Genomic DNA, 20,864 nt, shown 5'->3' with positions numbered 1-20,864 from the left:
CTTTCGTGGACTACAGCCCACTTCGTGTAGTCCACGAAAGCTTATGCTCTAATAAATTTGTTAGTCTCTAAGGTGCCACAAGTACTCCTGTTCTTCTTTTTGCGGATACAGACTAACACGGCTGTTACTCTAAATTCTTTTGAACAGCCACTGATTTATAGTTGAAGTACAAAGCAACATCACAATGCTGATGGAATAGGAAGACTAAGAACAGATTCCCTTGTTCATTTCCTATTTCGGAACTGAGAAAGAGTGTTGAAAGAAGCTTTTAAAACACAAGCTAGACCTATGTTTAGCTGTCAGGCCCAAAGTTTTCCTGAAAAGAGATTGTAGGAAGTGGGACAGCTGTACAGTGCCGTGGGTAAAAAATGTGCTTGCTACCATTACGAAGACTGGTGTTCTATCCTGTTATTAAAGAGGAAATTTGGACAGCCTTCCACACAGCATCACAACTCTAGTAGTAGAGACATCTTTTGCTGGTAGGTAATTGGTATTTATTGGTTCTGTTTAGAACATCATGTGAAGAAAGGTTTTGTTGTTGGATTTGTTATGAAGTATTTTACTACTGTTTACCACATCTGACCTCATTAATGGAGTAGAATGAATAAACTATTCAAGGGAGTGGAGGGAGGATCTATTGGCTGCAATTCAATCCATATAAGCCAGATAATGTTGGTTGGGAGAAGGAGCCATATGATTATACAGATATACTTCAGTGAGAGAGTACAAACGCCATTTGTTAAATACGGCTGCAGAACCCATGCGGTTTTAAGAAGATACTTGATTGCTCCTAGATGCCCAGGTTATGGACACGGTCAAGTACACTTTCTTTCAACTGCATTTGCTGAGACAAGTAACCCTCACCTTGAGATTGGTTTATGGTAATTAACTACATGACGAGACCACTTGGAAACTAGAGCTAGGGAAGAACATGAGCTAGTTTATTAGGTGGAGTTTCGTGCTGAGAGTTTATCATCAATAAGCTTCTGGGTGGAATTCAAGGCAAGGATTTTAACCTATTAAGAAAGCCCTGAATGATTTAGGCCCTAATTACGTGAGAGATCACAGCTGAAAAGGAGCTGGAACTACCTTGATCTAGGAGGTAGCACTCTTCATAAGATACTCTTCACTCTTCCTTTGGTCCAAAACTTGGACAAATACACGACCGAATTATTTTCTTAGGTATTGAGCGGTGGACGTTAAGGGGTAGTTTTATTGTAACTGCTGAGAGTCTTCATCATTATTATGTATATTTATTTAGTGTGGGATGACCAGTACATTTTGATGATTCTGAGAAAGATAACTGTGTAAAGGCACCTCTAAAAGTTTAAATAAAAATGGATTAAATTTAATATCGACAAACAGAAGTAGAATCAGAGAACACTATGTCGTACTGCCAGTGGGGAAAAAGCTGAGCTGAGGAGCCAACAATTTTAACCATGTATTTGAGAGAATCATCAAGATGCTTACTTCACACAGTGATGCATGCACGTGCTGACTCAGTTTTAAATTGTTCTTCAATCTACAAAATAGTCCTCTATAATGCCAAAGGGTTTTTTGGGGAGAATATACTGTGCCAGGCAACAATTTCAAATATATGGAAGTTATTGACTGTACTCAAACTGCACATATGAAGTTACCACTTATTTATATACTATTTTTTTACAGAGTATCAAAAGATCAATTGATTACCTGCAAAACAGTGTAGACTGTTTTACAGAATGATTAACAAAAACACAAATGAACTGAATATGCTCTTTTCAGTTAATTTTTTTTAATTTCAGTAACTATTTATTAATAGTTTTGGTATTTTTTTCTCAAATCAGTACCAGTTTCAGTGTTAAGTTTTATCATCACTTATTAATTTTTCCAAACAAGTTGCTGCTGTCAGTAACTAACATTAGTGACTTCTACCCACTTTTTCCCTCTATACTCTTAAAATAATCTGATGTATTTTTTTTCTTCTTACAGGATGAAAACATAATGCGTTCCATGCAGCTCTTTGAAAATGTGATTTAACAATGTGGTTTACTCTGCAATTAATGGACAAATGTGAACTATTCTGCAACATTACTTAAAGCTGGATTTGCCACATTTACCATATGTAGGATTGCTCAGCTTTACACTGAGACACGTATTATGCAAATAAGTTTTGTTTTATTATAAAGCATTCCTCCCAAAGGTTAGGATGTAATAATTTGTCCTTTATCCAATGGGATATTCTAAAAATATTAGGTTTTACCCCACAACTCCCAAAAATAGCATAGCATCTGCCATTATACAGCTTTATTACCATTCCAACCCCTAGATACAAGAGGCTTTAACACAAGGAGATCAGAAATAGCTGTTTTTGATACTTGTTTGTTATGGATTCAGCCCCAGAATTTTAAGTGTCTTAAAAATCCTTAAAAAGTATCAGCCTCTGTTTTACAGAGAAATCACCCTGTATTTCTTTTTCACATTTGTATGGTGTAATACTCATTTTTACATAATACTTTGAGTAAAGATTGGTACAGTTGATGAGCAATACATCTCCTGTAACAACATCCAATTTTATTTGGCTTTCTTTCCTCTTTTACTGAAGCCCAGCTAATTTACATAAGAGGAAGAAATCTTTTTTATAATAAAAAATTTAATGACTCAGACATATAACACTGATAGGTATTAAATAGATCATCCTTACCTAATAAATCTGCATTTATGAATTTTTCATGAAATGAGTACCTGAAGTCCTATATATTGTATGTGTAATTCGGGTTGGACTGTCAGTAAAGTTTTCTGCTCAAAATTAAGGACCTGAAAAGGTTTTGAGTTCAAATTTCTTTGTGAAGAAAATCTAATTCTACCATTATTTCCAGAAGTACGTGTCTTACCGGTTTTACTGAGGAAAAAAGGAGATAATGGTCTTTTGAAGCATCCATCTCACTTCAGTGCTCAGAATGCAGTAATATCTAGACAGTCTAATATCTGTTTCAGTGGTCTGTTTACTATGAAAAGGGAGTGAAAAAGAAGCAGAAACTTTAGCTATTCACCAATGTTGTTTATAAGCAGTACTACTATTACATTTTTGAGGAACATTAAATTCTGTCAAAGTAGGAACAGCTTTAATTCTGGACCTAAAAAAACATAAGTGCACAGACGTGAAAGATTAAAATGGATTATCTTTCCCCCATCACAATTAAGAGATCAAAATTACTATACTATTGTTTTCAGTGATTCCAGGCCAATATTTTGAAATGCTACTGAAGATATGCCAATCTTTATTGTGACATTTCTGCACAAAAGATGTGAAGAGGCTACTGGAGTAGAAAGAATGCTGCAACTATTATTTTGCAAAAATAAATCAGGTATCTATTCTGGTGTAGAGATGGAATGTTGAAGGCTGCTCTGCTATCACCAGTGTAGGAATAAGAGTAGTACAATACATGTACACCTGAAATTTGCTGTAGTGTGTTTGTGTAAACTAAATGTGCACATTTTGTAAAAAAATAAAAATAAAAAAAAATTATATATATAAAAATAAAATACAAGAAAGAAAAAATACTAGACTACAGGCATTTCTTTAACCAAATGGATTTACTGTTTCAATACACGCATCTGAATTAAGTATTAAACTGTTAATTCAGTACTGTGCTAAGATTTAAGTTCCCAATGTGACAGCTTTCAAAATAAAGGGTTACTGGGATGGAATATGAAAAACAGTATTCCAATATCAACACCTGATTATTTTACACTACTAGAGCAACACTGTACAACGAGTTTTAAATCAGTTCTTTTGTAACAGAAAACACATTTTCATCTCTAACACTCATCATGGAAAGAAATCATTGCAAGTTTTACCTATGTAAAATAAATATGTATATGCACTTTAGCAGGGAGTTAGTTACTGCTTAATTAATAATTACAATCAAATTCTACCTTTTATGTAACATTTGATAACACCGTAAGTGTGGCAGAATTATTTAAGGAAATAGGAATGTACAGCAAAAATGAATTAACATTTACTTTGTTTACAGCTGAAACAATGAATGGTAGATAACCAATAAATGACTAACTGTAAACATAAGACTGGATACACAAACAGATTTATATAATAACAATGATATAACTGTTTGCCATAATTACAAGATATTATGGACACAATTCACTTAATCTTCATTTTTCTCCCAAACCAGATTACAGAATGTTTGTGGTTAGTTTTATTAGAATAAATTGTACCATAAGGAAATTCCAACAGCATCCACAGTCAGCTTCTGACGCCCACAACCACACCATGCAGTGTAAATGACTAGAGGGGTCTCTCGTTCACGAGGAGATGGAACAATAGGTTGGAATTTTAGATTTGATGATAGCAACACTCTCCTGTTGATAAAAATGAAGTTTACACAGTATGAAGCACTTAGTTCTGAAGGCAACTAAGGGAAGTATCTGAGTTATAACATTTCCTTAAAATTATACATATCTAAACACCCATCATACAAACTAAACTATTAAAAGAGAGTTGAAGACAAAAAAAACATTAAATATTTTGAGAGAGATCAAATCTCTCTCTCATAGGAAAAGTAACAGAGACAAATAACTTAAAAAAAACATGCAAAGAAATGATAAAATAACAGAAGAAAATAGATGGGAGAGGTAGGTTTTATGTACCACTGACTTGTGGGTTATCTATTAACTACTGCTAAGTTCTTGCTGCTCTCACTCTAAATTTTTTTTTTTTTTTTAAAAGGCTCTCGCGCACACAGAGAAAACATACAGGATTTAAAAATTCCATAGATCACGTGTCCTGCTGGGAAAATTGTTTTTAAATAATACCGTTTACAGGGCATCATTATTTTCCTCTTCAATATTTGAAGCGAGTACCCAAGAAGGGGTGGAGGGGGGGAAGAAAAGAATGAAAGAAAATCAAATGCCCAATTCGAAAGCCTTCTTACAAATGTAATTCTCAATTAAATCAATAGAAGCCGTGTGTTTGACAAAGGCAGAATTAATCCTCGATAAGAGTTAGGAGATAATTTAAAGACAACAAGGGAGGAGTGAGAGAACTTAAAGAAGGGTTCAATAATGGTTGGTAAAGAGAATTTCTCTTACGAAAAGGGAACAGGAAGAGAGGGTAGAAAACAGGACAAAAGAAGAAGTGGAAATCAGAAAGTAGAATACAAAAACGTATATGCTCTTTGTATGTGTGTATATATATCTCCTCAATATATGTTTCACTCTATATGCATCCAAAGAAGTTGGCTGTAGTCCACGAAAGCTTATGCTCTAATAAATTTGTTAGTCTCTAAGGTGCCATAAGTACTCCTGTTCTTTTTTGTGGATACAGACTAACATGACTGCTACTCTGAAAAATGTATCAGATATATGCAATCTCTCTTACGTTTTATATACAGAATTTTAGTATTTCTTAGTAATTGTTTTATTATTGCTTTAGAAAAAAATCTTGCTTGTTTGGGAAGACAAAATGTTAATAGAAATGGAACTTGGATCAAACTGATGCTTACTGTCGGACATTTAAATACTTTAGGTTAACTAACAAAGCCAGTATTTTAAAAACATTACATGTCACTGCAGTAGATAAACTTTTTTCCTCACAAATTTCAAGCCCTGAAAGTAGAACTATAGAGCTCTTCTGGTGTCTATGGAGGAAAAGAATAGCAAATGTTCCATCTCACCAGTAAGTATGCACACACCTCCTAGCAGAAACAGTTTAATGTTTTAGACAATTATCTTGCAAAGGGCATCTGTGTGGACAGGCACTTACTTCTCAATGGAGTCCCATTGAATGGGACTTAGTGTGAGAGTAAGAGGCCTGCTGTATGGATCCCTATGTAGGTGTGGATCCTTAGAATGTCATGTTAAGGTGTGCGCCTACGTTTCTTACAAAGGAGCACAAGAAATTAGTGTGGGGATGTATGACAATAATTTAAAATAAAAAAGTATTCTCTATAGAAATGTAAAATAAAAGGCTATAAGTGACTATGTATTACATGAAGTAGATTCTATTTCTTTTCTAGGTCACCATTCATACACAGGAAAATAAAGCTATTTTCACATTATGAATCAATACACAACACCACTAGGCCCCAAACCTGCAAAATCTACACATATGCTGCATTTTACATATAGAGTAGTCACAGCATGTAGAGTTAAGCACATATATAAGTGTTTGCAGGATCAAAGCTCTAATTTGAAGGATTCAGAGACTTGAACTCAAAAGTTTTCTTGACATGATTTAAATTCAAGTATGTTTTTATATTTTCTAACAAAATGTAAAATGCAGAGAATAATCTGTTCAACTCACCTTTCCACCATACTGCTCTAGCTTTTGTAATGCAACAGTGATCTGCTCTTTGAATTTCTTGTCCATTAACCTCTTTGAAATCTATTGGAAAAAATAAAATATAAATATAACTTGGAAAGAAAATGATTGAAGTACAATGTATGAAAACCAACCACATTTACTTTTGCTTTAGAATACTGCTTCACCTTAATTCAGGAAAATAAAAGCAAAAAGACTCATTGATTTATGCATAGTAGGTAATTCCAAAGTAAGACACATGGTCAAAAGCAAAAGGGGAAAACCAAGTTTTTTGTAACGAAAAACATAGTTTTGCAGAAAATGCTCAGTTATTGCAATGATGGGTAGCAGTATAAAATCCATAGACAGCTTTTATATTTGTTTGCAACTATTTTTGATGCAAAACAAGGGTACCAAGAGGAATATGAAATAGTTAGTCTGGAGAGTTCCTTTGTCTGTGCCCCTTTGTTTGTTAGGGCTCTCCCTCCCTGGCCTCTTACACAGTGGGGAAAAACAGGGAGCTTTAGTAGTCCTTGCCCTGGTTTCTCAGGTTTCCCTGCCAGGCCACTCTGCCTGGAGAGATTTGGCAGTTTCTCACCCCAATGGATCTGTCTCTTCTCTCTCAGGCCTTTCTACCTGGAGAGTTATTCACTTTCTGCCCTGATTACTCAAGATCTTCTCCCCCAGGCCTATTTACCTGGAGAGCTTTTATAATCTTTGCCTCTTTTGGTCAGGGTTCCTTCCCAGGCCTCTCTTACCTGGAGAGATTTTCCAATTCAGGCTCCTTCCTTAAGTAGCTCTGCAACACACCTATTAATTTTGCCCTGCTTCCTCAGAATACTTCTCTCCCAGGCCTTTCTACCTGGAGAGCTATTCATGGTAGTCTCTGCTCTTGTCTATCAGGGTTTCTCTCCCAGTCCTCTCTACCTGGAGAGCTTTTAACATCTCATTGCCCCAGTTAATCAGGGTTCCTCTCAGAATTCTTTGTCTGGAGAGGTTTTCATTGTTCAGGCTCTCTGGGAGCTCCTTCTATTCAGAGCAAACCTATCTCAAAGGTGGGCTTGACCAAAGGTACCCTTTAGCCATGTTTCTCAGCCAAGGGAGGAGGGGGGGGGGGCTTCTTGTTTAGCTTACATTAGGAAGTCCACCAGGTCTTTGGCAATACCCTTATCTTCCTCAGAGAAATACGAAGTGACCGCAGCCCGGGCCCCCCCTTTTTGTAGGTACCCCATACAGTGCATGTAACCCTCCATAATCAGTGGCATGTCAGAATTTATCACATGTGGGGTGTTCAGATGGTAAAAGCCTGTAGGCTGGTTAACAGAACTGGGATTTCTCCAGAAATAAAAACTCTTACTGTGGCCTCCTGATCTGGAGAGGAATCCTTCTGGATTCATCTGCACGTACACTCTTCAGAGTTAAGGATCTCTCTATCCAGGTTAAGATCCCTTCCAGGACTTCCAAAGACCAGGGACTGTACTGTTTTTCCCACTGCTTTCAATACCTGGCTTAGCAACACCTACTTTTGTTCTTTCTGTACCCACACTATTGTGCGGATGATATTCAGCAGGTTAGGACCATTTTTAGCTTCCTTTTTCCTCTGAGAAGAACTCTTCTTTTTAGCAGAGGTCCAGTTGTTGCCCTGCTTTGCCACTATATCATGATCCTGGGTTTTTAGATCCATGGTTCGGCAGGTGAGTGTATGTCCCTATCCAAGCCATCTTCCTTCTGTACTGGCGTCAGTCCACAAAACTCCAGCTTTCTCCTTACCCGAGTTGGACTTTGACCCTGCCTGGACCTTGATCAGGTTTTGGAGCTTGGTCAGCTCCTTTTGCAGCAGTAAGCACCGTTGGTCCGCCGTTTCGTTTTCAACTTTGAGATGAGTCAGCTCTTGCTCCTGTTTTACTGCTTGCCCTACAATCCTTTCCCACGAAGAGCAGATTTCTTCCAGATCCTGCCAGTATTGAGCTACCTGTATCCGTAGTTCCAGGATTTCAGCCTGATTCCGATCAGCCATAGCAGCCTTCTCTTCTAGCTTACTCCAGTCCTTTACAGTAGAGGCCTACTGTGTAGCTGAGGGGGCTATTGCCATTATTGCAGCACTGTTGTACATGGGAACTTAGTGTTTGTGCCACAGGACACCTGCTTCTTTATTAGACTGATACCTACTCCTTTCGTGAGGCCTTTCTGGGTGCCTAGCCCATCAACCAACCCACTGGTATCCACACAAGCCTCATGGTACTCTCTGGCCTTAGTCTCTGTCTTTTTTCCCAGTATGGTAAGCTGCTCCTCAAAGGCTTGCCGGGTCCTTTCTAGATTCAGCTTCTGCTGCTGCCTTTCTTTCAGAATTCTGAAAGGAGAGAGTTTCTCTCTCATGTACCTCTATTTCTGTATGGGTCCACTGGTCTCTATAATAGGCAGAGCATTCCCTCTCCAAAACAAGGAGATGCTCCAACTCTTTCTGTCTATCTTTTAGATTGGAGACCTCCTCCTCCAAGTTTTAGTTCAGCTCACCTCCTTCACCTGCCTATCATCTTTTGTGTACCCAGTGTCTCGCTCACTAAGCAGACACGTTTTGCTTTCCTTGGATACCTGTTTACATTTGGCCGCCAGTGCCAGCTTACCTTCTCAAGGTCGGCTGTCTCCTGCTTGGTCTGTCCCACCTGCTTGGTCAGCTCTTTCACCATTTGAAAACGTGTCTGTTCTATTCCCTGGACCTGGGTCTCGTAAGCCTTTAACCTGTTATTTAGTTCATACCAGAGAGCATTCATCTTGTTCTGCAGGTTGTAGGGGTGCCTGGTGCGCAACTAAGGGTCCTGACTATCAGTCATTCTCTGAGCTCCCAGGCTCTGTGAAACAGGTTTCCCTCTGTCTCCAACACCACCTGTCAGGGAACCCTGCTGTCCCTCACAGCTTCTTATTGGGCTCTTCTCCACAGGAGTAATTTCAGGGCCCCGGCCCTGCTTCAGTTCCTGCGACACATTAGGTACATTCCCCATGTTCTCTTCCCTCAGGACAGACACTGGAGGCTGGGTCTTCCCTTCAGCAAAAGGGTTGTTCGAGACCCACAACTGCTTTTCCATTTCTATCACATGGGCCTCAATCCTTCTTCCTTGTCTACCAGGTTTGCCAATTACAGGGAGTCCTGGGACTATGACTGTACCAGTACTGCCTTTCTGAGTTAGAGGGGTTTTTTTGGGGGGGGAGGCAATACCTTCTTATGTGGCCCATTTCCTCACAATGGGGGGGAAAAAAAACAAAAAAAACAAAAAACTGTCCGTGGGGCAGCCTTCCAAGTCCTAAACGGAGTCCCAACGGTCCTCTGTTCTGCCTTAACTATAACCTGGGCCTCAGCCATTCGTGGTTGGGTATCTTTATTCACGTGGCCTTCACTGGCCCTGCAGCTCTTCTTATGCATGCTGGGCCCTGATTGGCTGCTTCCCACACAGCCACTCTAGGTAGCACGGAGGACCTCTCTACTGCCCTTTTCTGGGGTGGAGTGTGGCAGGGCCATAAGGCCTTCAGCAGGGGGCCTCCGGACCTAGTCCTCCCCATCACAGCAACTTTAATGGGTTTTGTTACTAAATATTAATATTTAAAATTCAGAGGTAATTTTATAATAAATAAACAATGTCTCTTCAAAACACTAACTAATTTGTCTCAGTCTTTAGGGAGTTTTAATGTACAAATTGTTCTTTTGGTCTAGTAGCTATACTGAATGTTAGAGCACTATAATTCACCATATAATAAAATAAATCTATGGATCGCTGCTAAAGCTTATCAAGAAATGCCTTTCATGGAATAGCTGAAAGTTCCATCATCTTTATGTGAAATGACAGGAAGTCTCTAAACAAAAGTAACATAAGAAATGAAGAGGCACAGTTACTGTGTCAATTTTTTGTACTTACGCTTGTGAGTAGGTGTTTCAGCTGATCATTAAGAGCAGGGCCAACAATGGCACTCAGCTGTACCAAAGCATTCAATCCTCTTTCAAATACTTCACCGTTTGAATGGGCCTTGCAAGGGGGGGAAAAAAATTAAACTGCTATCAAACAGTAATCCTCAATCAAATGTGCAAGCTCGCTAAAACAGCAATCTCTTGAGTACAATAATTAGCACTTACACAGTGCTTTACTTTTTCAAAGCACTGAAACTAATGTTTGAAGAGGTTTCGAAACACAAGTACAGCATTATAGAATATGTTAATATCAAGCATGTAACATTTAAATGCCAATGTATTTTCGGAGGGGAAAAGGAAACAAACACAACACAGCATCCAATATTGGATGCTAATGGCAAGTTTCAGAAGTTTTTCAGAATGAAACAGACTTTTTCATTTATTCTATAGTGTGACAACTAATCATTTATTTATTTGATAGGAGAGCAAGCTAGGTAGTTAAACAACATGCAGTATCTTTGGGGGAACATATTTTATTATGTTTATGTAACACTGTGGGTCAGGGAATGTGATTATGTTCTACTCCCAGGGGGAGGGTTACCAGAGCTCCTTCAGGAATGAAAACAGTGTGTATGGGGGTGATTATGGTGAAATACTCACTGAAAATCTCCAGAGAGAAATCACCTCCTTGGGGAGGTTCACATATACTGATTCAAACTGGGTTCCTGGGACTAGGAAAATAAAGCATTTTTGGCTTAAAAAGGCTGTGTGTGAACTGACTCAGGGTCTTCTTTTTGATCCAGCAAAAGGACAAGACCTTCCATACAGAGCGGCCCCAACCATGTGAAATACTTTGGCCTACTAGGGCCCCATAAGACTGATGGGTGGCTCCTGGTATGTTTAGTGAGGGTTTAAATCAGTTTATTGTTTTTTATTATGTCTTCTCTGTAATGCTTTCACCTTAAAAATAAATGTACTTGCTTAGAAAGAGCTGTGTGGTAACTTATAATGTCTGGCAATACACTGCTCATAGCCCTTGGAGACAGAAATCAATTTTACAGGTGCTGGCCATTAGGCAGACTTGCTTGCTGGGGCTATCCCAGTGTAAAGCAGGGCTATGTGCAGGCTTAAAACTCCATGTCAGATGGGAGTGAGGCAAGGGTCCCCACACAGAGACTGGTGATGGCTGCAGACCCGAGACCTGACTGGGCACTCCCGAAGTGAAACATGAAGGATAGAATACAGGTGCAGTTACTCTGTCTGTCCATCTACAGTCCATCTACAGAATCTCAGTTTTAGTCAGGTGTTTGCTACATTACTCCTTAACATTTTTAAAAGCATTAAAGAAATGTGGATTAGCTGGAATTATAGTATAGTAAGTAATATTTTAGCTAATAAATCAGTAAACCCAGAGTAACTATTGTAGTGTTAGGTTGGAAGAAGATATTGAATGAGGTTCCTGCAAGGATCTATTGTGGATCATTAACATATGTGTTACAGAACACTAATGACTGTTTTGTGTAATGATCAATTATGTATTATACTGGATTGTAGTGGTAATGGGAGGATTAGATGTATATGAAGTACTTCTTAGGCCTCAGAGAAATGCATTTAGTTTTCAGCATTACATTGTAAGAAGACAAGTGGGAAAAAGTTCAGAGGTAAAGGATAAACATTGAAAAAGTTTGAATAACTAGAACTGCCAGAATAGGCCTAGGGAACTGATAAAGACTATAAATATTACCATAGGCGCCGCCTTCTGCTCTCACTGGTGGGTGCTCGACCCCCCCCACTTCCAACTCCTTCCCCAAAGTCCCTGCCCCAACTCTGCCCCCTCCCTGTCCCTATTCCAACTCCTTCCCCAAAGTCCCCGCCCCACCTCTTCCCCACCTCCTCCCGAGTGCGCCACATTCCCGCTCCTCCCCCTCCCTGCTAACACCGCCAAACAGTTGTTTGACGGCGGGAAGCGCTGGGAGGGAGGCGGAGGAGTGGGGATGCGGCGCGCTCAGGGGAGGAGGAGGAGGAAGAGGAAGTGGGGAGTGAGGGGAGTTTGGCTGGCAGTAGGTGCAGAGCACCCACTAATTTTTCCCCGTGGGTGCTGCAGTCCTGGAGCACCCATGGAGTGGGCGCCTATGAATATTACTTGACTCATCTGTAGTGCCCGTAACGTAAGGATCTCAAAGAATTTTCAAATATTAATCCATCCCTGTAAAACCCATGGGGTAAATAACAATTACGATCCTTTTATAGGTGAACAAATGGAGGCACAGCAAAATTAAATGACTTGGCTCAATTCATACAGCAAGTCAGTGGGAAAACTAGAAATAGAATCCTGAAAAGAGAGTTGGGCCCAGATCCTCAAAAGGAGCTAGGCATTGCAATGCTGAACCTCTGAGCATGCCGATCACATCAGGCCCCAAAGACAAAACAGGCATTTCTCCGCCTATCTTGCCCTGGCTCATGGATAACAATAAGGCTTAGGTGGGAGAGAGGAATCCAGATGCCTAGAGTGAGGCAGCAGTGTGCATGCTCAGAGGCAGATACTTACATGCCTAGGGAACTTTTAGTGGAAATTTAGCACTGAGTGAGTTCAGGTTCCTACAGGGCTGGATAGCAGCCAAGTGGGGGGTTTTCAGGATTGCAAAGAAGTCTAAATCTGGGGTTTAGGCACCTAAGTATCTTTGCAGATCGGGGCCATTGTATTAAGAGTCCCCATACAGGTCTATTCCATTTTGCCTTACCATAACCTTTCAATTCCTTCAAATGCATTACTATAATACACATTTTTAAAAAGCATGCTTAATCCCATTTTCTAATGTTATTCCTCTTTCCCCATTGATCTATTCCATTTCATTCTTTGAATCCTTTTAATTTTATTTCAATCCTTGCATAAAACAGTCTTATCTATTTGCTCTGGGGTCTGTTTATTTTACCTCCAATTATATGCATATTATACACAAAGCACAATGATGTTGAAGTTCTATTGGTGCCTATTTCATAGAAACATAGAATATCAGGGTTGGAAGGGACCTCAGGAGGTCATCTAGTCCAACCCCCTGCTCAAAGCAGGACCAATTCCCAACTAAATCATCCCAGCCAGGGCTTTGTCAAGCCTGACGTTAAAAACCTCTAAGGAAGGAGATTCCACCATCTCCCTAGGTAACCCATTCCAGTGCTTCACCACCCTCCTAGTGAAAAGGTTTTTCCTAATATCCAACCTAAAATTCCCCCATTGCAACTTGAGACCATTACTCCTTGTTCTGTCATCTGGTACCACTGAGAACAGTCTAGATCCATCCTCTTTGGAACCCTCTTTCAGGTAGTTCAAAGCAGCTATCAAATCCCCCTCACTCTTCTCTTTTGCAGACTAAACAATCCCAGTTCCCTCAGCCTCTCCTCATAAGTCATGTGCTCCAGCCCCCTAATCATTTTTGTTGCCCTCCGCTGGACTCTTTCCAATTTTTCCACATCCTTCTTGTAGTGTGGGGCCCAAAACTGGACACAGTACTCCAGATGAGGCCTCACCAATGTCGAATAGAGGGGAATGATCATGTCCCTCGATCTGCTGGCAATGTCCCTACTCATACAGCCCAAAATGCCGTTAGCCTTCTTGGCAACAAGGGCACACTGTCGACTCATATCCAGCTTCTCATCCACTGTAACCCATAGGTCCTTTTCTGCAGAACTGCTTCCTAGCCATTCAGTCCCTAGTCTGTAGCAGTGCATGGGAGTCTTCTGTCCTAAGTGCAGGACTCTGCACTTGTCTTTGTTGAACCTCATCAGGTTTCTTTTGGCCCAATCCTCTAATTTGTCTAGGTCCCTCTGTATTTCCCACACTCTGAGTATGTCTACACTGCAACGTAAGACCAAGGTTAATGAGAATTCAGTTAGCTTAGCTGGCCTGTGTTAGGGAACCCTAGGCTTGAGCGTCTACATTATATTTTAACCCTAGATTAAGAATTTTCTGACCTGTGCTCGAACCTAGTGCTCTGGTGTCCACGCTGCAGTGTGCAGAGCCATATCAAAATAATTATATCTCAGAGTCCCTAGTGCACTCCTCCTTCCCCTCCCCCGAAATGTGGTCACTCTAGCCTTAGGAACATGATACACTGTGGGAAAACTTTACTGCCCACCCTGCACATTACCAGGAAGCACCCCGCTTTGCAAAAGGCTTGATCGGTTCGCTCTCCATTGCCCACCCAGGAGGCTCTCTGATAATGTGCTTGCAGATTGGTGCTCAGAATAGAATGGGTTAACGCTCACCTAAGCTGCCTCCATTTTCCAACGGGGAGGGAGGGAAGGGACTTCTGTTTTCAACAGAGTGCAGATTCTTGGGATAGAGAGGACTAAGGAAGATGTGGGATACTTCCAGATAACTCCCACGACCTGAGTCAAGTGGGGTTGCGACTACCCTGCAAAGTAATAAGGCTCGGACCCTGCTTGACTTGAGCTCAGACCCTCCAGCTCTGCAAGGTCCTGGGACAACACAATTGCAGTGTAGATGCAAGGGGGGGGGTTAGCCTTGAGCCCAGGCTCAAGCACAGGCTTACACTGCAGTGTAGACATACTCTCAGAGCCTAAAGAGGCATTTGGGAGCTGCCCCATTTCTCACAGGTTGCTACTGTCATCCCAGGACTCCGACAATTTCCCATCTGCAACACTTGTATCAAACTGACTTTTTTCTTTAGACTTCATCTTTGTAAGAAAAAAAATTCCAAGAGTACAATAAATGAAAAATAAGAGAAACATACCAGAGCAGCCTTTAACACTGGAACTAGACGAGGCAACAAGGGAATTGCTTTTTCAATAGCATCTTCAACCAAGAGTAATTCCTTAAAGCCCTCCTTGGATACAAATGTATATGGGTGTTTTGTCTCTCTTAAACCCTGTTGTATATATATATGGAAAATATCTTTTGTTAATATGCAACTTTTAACACAACACTACAGTAAAACATCAAAAGGTTCCCTCTAGCAGCAATATATTGCTCATGTTTTATTGCAGCCATTCAAAAACATAAAAACACACTTACTCCACCATGTGGATTCATTGAGTACATCTCTGCTCACTAAATATTCAGGTTTTTTCCTTGATATGTGAAAGAATACATTTACCCTTTTAATATGGTCATTTTCATCAACAGATGTACTTCTTTATTTTCATTCCATTTTCCCAAACTAATTTCTCCACAGCCCCATGAACAGAAAATAGGATGACCTCTCTAAGGGATTTCCCTACCCTTAATGAAAACAGAACATGGTACAAGGCTGACACTTTAAAGCAGTACAAATGTGCAGGCTCGTGATATCCGGAATCACAGGAGTTACAGGAACTCACAATCTATATGGCAGAACTCTTTGATTTGTTCTGGGAGAGAAGGTCCCTCAGCCACTTCAAATACTAAGATTATTTTTTCTTACAAAAATATCAAACATAGCTCAGGTTCAGCCTAGCATGTCTGATACAGGACTCTAAAGCCTGATCTACACTAAAAAGTTAGGTCTACCCACCTTCATCACTCAAGGGTGTGAAAAATCCACACCACTGAACAGTGTAGTTAAATTGACCTGATTCGTCTGTTGACCTAGCTACTGCCTCTTGGGGACTACACTGATGGGAGAACCCCTCCTGTCGGCATAGGTAGTGTCTACACTAAAGCGCTGGAGCTGTGCTGCTGTAGAATTTCAAATGTGGACACGCCCTAAATTTAAGTTTGTTGAGATTTCTAGAATGTTTTTTAAGGCAAACTCCCTGCCAAATGTTGGGAAAACAGGAAATAAGACTGGACACAAAGTAATTTGTAGTGACCAGTACAAAGAACAGAGGGTAAGGATAAATTTGAACATATTTTCTACTAGGTTTCCTGGCTGCTTACTTACTGATTCATTTTGGTTTACAAGGCCCCACTTCCAGTGAGTAAGATTAACTCACTGAAGAGAGGGTTCTCTTTGCATAGTTGGGTTGGACCTAAATTTATTTACACCCAGGAAACTGGTGACTGACAGGAGAATCTCTGAAACCACAAAAGAATCAAAGGATTCCCTACAGGAGCTGGAGCTCTGAGATCCAAACTCAGCTCTGGATGAGCTATTTTGGCCAATATGCCAAAGGCCTTCCTCTTCACACCACAATGATATATCTAGGGCTATTTTTCTCAATTTCATGGTCATAGGATTTTTAAAATAGTCAATGTCATGGTTTCAGATGTAAACATCTGACATTTCAGGATGGTTTTGCTCAGGATTTTAGAAAATTTACCATTGGGCAGAGCCGTAGTGTGAAATATTTCAGGCCTTAAGAATGAAAGTGCTGCAAGGTTGTAAAGGGACCGAAAACAGGATTTGAATGGAAATCCTTATGCAACTTTAATTATAGTGATCGCTCCCAATAAAATAAGTATTTATATAAAGAACAGCAAAATCCAAAGATTTTTGGTTCTTGTTTGTTCTGCAACTTTCCATTACTCTCTCCCATAACCCAAATTAGGGAGAAAGATTATTTTTAAAAAAATATTCAACTGCTCAAACTGATTAACCATCTTCAAATATTATTATCTTTGTTTATAGTATGTTTATCACTGTGGGGTGTAACTTGGTTAGATTAGCTTCTTGGGAGCGGTAATTCCCACCCACCCCCTTGCTCCGATTTGAGATCTACATCTTACTGAGGGCTCAAAAACAAATATATTGCCGCTAACAGGTATCTATAGAAACTGACAGTGACTAATCGTAATAAGATAAGTGAAAAATAACTGTTTTGGTTGAACATTACCTCTCAGTTGAAAGTCTGTTTAACACTAGGGATATAGTATCTTTTGACAATGACATTTTACAATATCTCTATGGGTTTATTAAAAGCTTACTAGCTTTCAAAATATTAATTCTCTTAAAATATTACTGGAAATCCATTAGGGAGTTCTCATTCCCTGGGAGAAATGTCTCCAAGAACAATTTAAAATAATATTAAGACACAAAACTATTCAAATAGAGCAATACATTATCACAACCTACATAACGAGCTATACTGAAATGTTCCAGTTCTTCAGAAAGCATTATTAGGATAAGTATTTATTGGGCCTATATAAGGTCAAAAGGAGATTTTAAACAGATTACAGAACAGCATTATTGTCAGTTGATGTACAATGCATAAAATACAGAATCTAATCTCTAAATCATACTCAAACTCCCAGCATATAGGCCACATCTGGCCTATTTTATGTATTAATTTAACTCCCATGATAGATTAAGATTGTACACAATTTAAGATTTCTAGCCCTTATAATTGTGAGGAAAATCTTCCAAATAAGAACTAGTAAATCCCTGTCTTCCCAAGTTTGTATACAGATAAAACAAAGGCAAATGGATTCAAGGGGGAAGTTGCCTCTGAAACATAAAGACAATTGAACACCACTATTATTAACTACTGTTCTTTTTTCACAGAAACATTTTAGCTAACATGCTTATTTTTTGTTTGATGGGAAGGAAAGCTACAACTCTCTATAGGCAAGAAAAACGCTGTACTGTAACAGTCCTTTCTGTTCCCGATTCACCCTCTGACTGAATCCTACTCATGTGATGTTTGCAAAGGGCAGAAGGGAAGAAAGAATGAACAGCTTTTCCTCTTCACTTCTCCTTTCATATTGGATTAGGAAGGTGGTTTTACTTGAAGTTTTCCCTCTAGTCACTAGCATTTTTGGTTGCAATTGCAAATCAGCAGCCATTAGGTGCTTCATCTTCCTTCCCCTCTGCCTTTCCGAGTTAGTGTAGCAGAGAGTATGCAAAAGGAGAGAGCTGGGAGGAAGGTAAAGAGAAGGACAAGTTGATCCAAAGCCCAAGGATAGAGAGAAAAAGGCATCTGCTGATGCCACTAATACCTATCCCTTAGACCTTTGCTGGGGAAGGTGTGAAGGATTAGTGTATGTCTGTACATCTCTATATCAAAACTCCACCTCAAAATAAGGATCCCAGAAGTGTTGGCAAAGGGCTAATAATGCAGAGAAATCAAGAGTCATTAATCTGGATGGTCTCCCATTCAAATGGAAACATCCTAAAACAATAAGCTAACTGCTACCCAGTGGAACTAGTTCTCCTAGGTGAGTATGTAACCATGAGATCACCTGATGAGGAACTCAAAGCCACTGAGGAAAGTCACTTGAATGGGGGGACTGCAACCTTATAATGGGAAGGCCCTCACTAACTTTTGGGAGTGGGGAAGGAGGGAGGAGGAGAAGACAATAATGGAGGTGGCAAGGAGAGTCTTGGGACCTTGAAAGGACTGACCAAAGGACTCCTGGAGTAGTGAGGGCACTGGAAGGTGAGTTTTGCATAAAGGTTTTTGTTATTTTCTATAGAGGTATATCTCATGTGCTTTGTTTGTGAGTAAAGTACAACTGATTTAGCAATTCTGTTGCAAACTTTGTGTGCCTCTTGCTTTCACTGTTCTCTAGTCCCTGAAGAGGGGAACAGTAATCCAGTGGATCCACAACTTCAGTACAACTCTAGAAGCATGCAAGAGCTATGGGGGAGTGTAAGAGGGCCGGACTCACCCCTGCAGCACCTCCTGCTGGTTGTCCAGGGAATTAGCTCTCCACCCTCTGGAGCGCCCTCTGCAGGCCAGTGATCCACCTGTCCTCTGCACTGGCCCCCGTGTCCCTCCCAGGACCCCAGTGCCCCTTGCTCTGGGTGCTGCCCCCTGGCAATACCCACACACGCTGGGTCTCCCCTTCCAGCCACTATCCCCACCCTGCCTCAGAATAAAGCCACTGCCAGTCATCAACTAGCCCCTGCTCCCTGGAGCAGACTGCAGTATAGGCCACTCATCACAGGTAAGGTTGGGTTTGGACCTGCTGCCTTGGCCTAGCCCTGGGCTGCCCTCTGCAACCCCCAGTACCCCTTGGCCTCCTACCAGGCCGCAGCCTGGGGCTATCCAGGCTGGAGCTCCCCAGCCCCTCAGCCTTTCCCCAGCCCTGCTCCACTACAGGTACCCTGTCTAGATTCCCTGCAGCCAGGCCCTTCTCTCTCTGAAGGCAGAGAGAGACTGCTGAGTGCCTGGCTCCCAGCCTTCTTATACAGGCCAGCTGTGGCTTGATTGGGGCATGGCCCAGCTGTGGCTACTTCCCCAATCAGCCCAGTAGCTTTTCCCTTTGCCCCAGCCCTCTACCAGGGCTGTTTTAAACCCTTCCAGGCAGGAGCGGGGTAACCACCCCGCTACAGGGAGGCTTGGAAGAGCTGGTCCTAGATTCAGGGCCTAGCCAATAGAACTGTAGAATGCTCTCTCAGGAAGGAATACCAGAGAGAGGAAGTACATCTTGAGAGTGCATAGAAGCCTAAAGACAACACCCAGACTTTTTTCAATTCTCAGCCAGCCTAAGAGCAGATGGGATCCAATGGTTGGATCCAGATTAAGGAGACTAGTGAGTGTCCACCAGACAGAGCTCATCCAGTAATCCAGAAAGATCCACTAGCTACAACCCCTAAGGAACATAACTTTTTGGATTCCACACTGAGGTAAAGAGGAGGTATAACAGTTGGGAATAAAACTCAGAGGGGTAAAATAAGTGTTTAAGTTCCTTGGAGGTGTTTGGAGGAGTACAAAGTATCTGCTTCTATGCAGGTCCTCTGTTCCTCCCCATGTTCCTTCCTGTGAACTGAAATAGCTGGTCTGGACACTGGGAACTGGATTTGCCTCTAAATATTCAACATCTGAATATTATTTATTCTTGTAAGTTGTGTAAAATTTTAATTTGGGTCTCTAGAAAACCACCAATCACAACAGTATCTAGATATCACAGTGAGTTGGCACTTGACATGTGAAGTAATAAGTAAACAGCTGTTTTAGTTATAGTAGTTATCAACATTCAATTACCCACCTCTTTGAATAATGCATGCCAATTTCATTTTTTGAGCTTTGCATGGCAAAAAAGCATTGTATTATTCTATTATTCAAGAAAAGCAAGTTTACCTCAGCTAAAGTAATAAGAAGAGGATCAAATGGAAGAGTTTCAGGAAGACATTCCCACTGTAATTTGTGTTTTACTGAGCCATGAACCAACCTATCAGGTAGAACAAAAGTTAGTAAATGGGACAGAGAAATAAACAGCATATAACAGTAAATTTCTTTAACATGCTATTCATACCAAGAGATCCGCAATTGTTTTGCAAAAATCACTGTAAAGGTAAATATACACACTTCTAATATGCACTGCCTTCCCAGTGAAATGCACAGCCCTATTTGGGTAGAACGCTATAGGTAACTCCCTTCTCTTCATGTGCCAGTATATCTATGCCTGTATCGGCATCTGCTCAAATAGGCTATATGGCCTACGTTGGATCAGAGGTCATCCTTAGGTTCTCAAAGTGCTGCCGTTTTGTGCTCTGGAGCCAGGGCCTCTCTCAAGAGGTGGAGGAGCCATTCCTCATCGAGTGCACAGAGGAAAAGGTCACATAAGACCAACTGAGACCACTTCAGGTCTTGTGGAGACTCTTCTGCCTCCTACAGAAAAAGCATGCACTGGCATGCAGGATGGCACAGGTGCCTCTAACCACTCCACACCAGTTCTGGCCCCAGCCTATCTGTTGAGTCCGGCACCGATGAGGGTAATGCCAGTACGGACTGTTTCCACATTGGCAGCATATCAGTAAGCAAAGGACCACCTTTGCCTTTCCA

At 40.8% G+C, this 20,864-nt stretch overlaps 2 protein-coding genes across 5 annotated transcripts in view; one reads left to right on the top strand and one right to left on the bottom strand.

Annotated features, from left to right (window-relative positions):
* KCNIP4 (potassium voltage-gated channel interacting protein 4) overlaps positions 1-2,058 on the top strand; it is a 372,094-nt gene extending 370,036 nt beyond the window's left edge. For both annotated transcript variants that reach the window (XM_054030738.1, XM_054030737.1), the window contains exon 8: positions 1,972-2,058. In XM_054030738.1, the coding sequence (XP_053886713.1) occupies positions 1,972-2,019 (48 nt within the window). In that variant the 3' untranslated portion in view covers positions 2,020-2,058. The remainder of the gene's footprint in view (positions 1-1,971) is intronic.
* Positions 2,044-20,864, bottom strand: part of PACRGL (parkin coregulated like) — a 32,317-nt gene continuing 13,496 nt past the window's right edge. For 2 of the 3 annotated variants that reach the window (XM_054030742.1, XM_054030743.1), the window contains exons 4-8: positions 20,160-20,250; positions 14,951-15,085; positions 10,210-10,317; positions 6,305-6,385; positions 3,026-4,362 (exon numbers count right to left, since the gene is read on the bottom strand). In XM_054030742.1, coding sequence (XP_053886717.1) covers positions 4,306-4,362; positions 6,305-6,385; positions 10,210-10,317; positions 14,951-15,085; positions 20,160-20,250 — 472 coding nt within the window. In that variant the 3' untranslated portion in view covers positions 3,026-4,305. Of the gene's footprint in view, positions 2,988-3,025; positions 4,363-6,304; positions 6,386-10,209; positions 10,318-14,950; positions 15,086-20,159; positions 20,251-20,864 lie in introns of those variants that run through there. The other variant, XR_008445195.1, reaches the window with a different exon arrangement.

The sequence above is a fragment of the Malaclemys terrapin genome, chromosome 5 (genome assembly GCF_027887155.1).
Source record: "Malaclemys terrapin pileata isolate rMalTer1 chromosome 5, rMalTer1.hap1, whole genome shotgun sequence".
In the NCBI taxonomy this organism is placed as follows: domain Eukaryota; kingdom Metazoa; phylum Chordata; order Testudines; family Emydidae; genus Malaclemys; species Malaclemys terrapin.
Note: the sequence above shows the minus strand (reverse complement) of the source record. Positions and strands in the feature narration are given on the sequence as shown.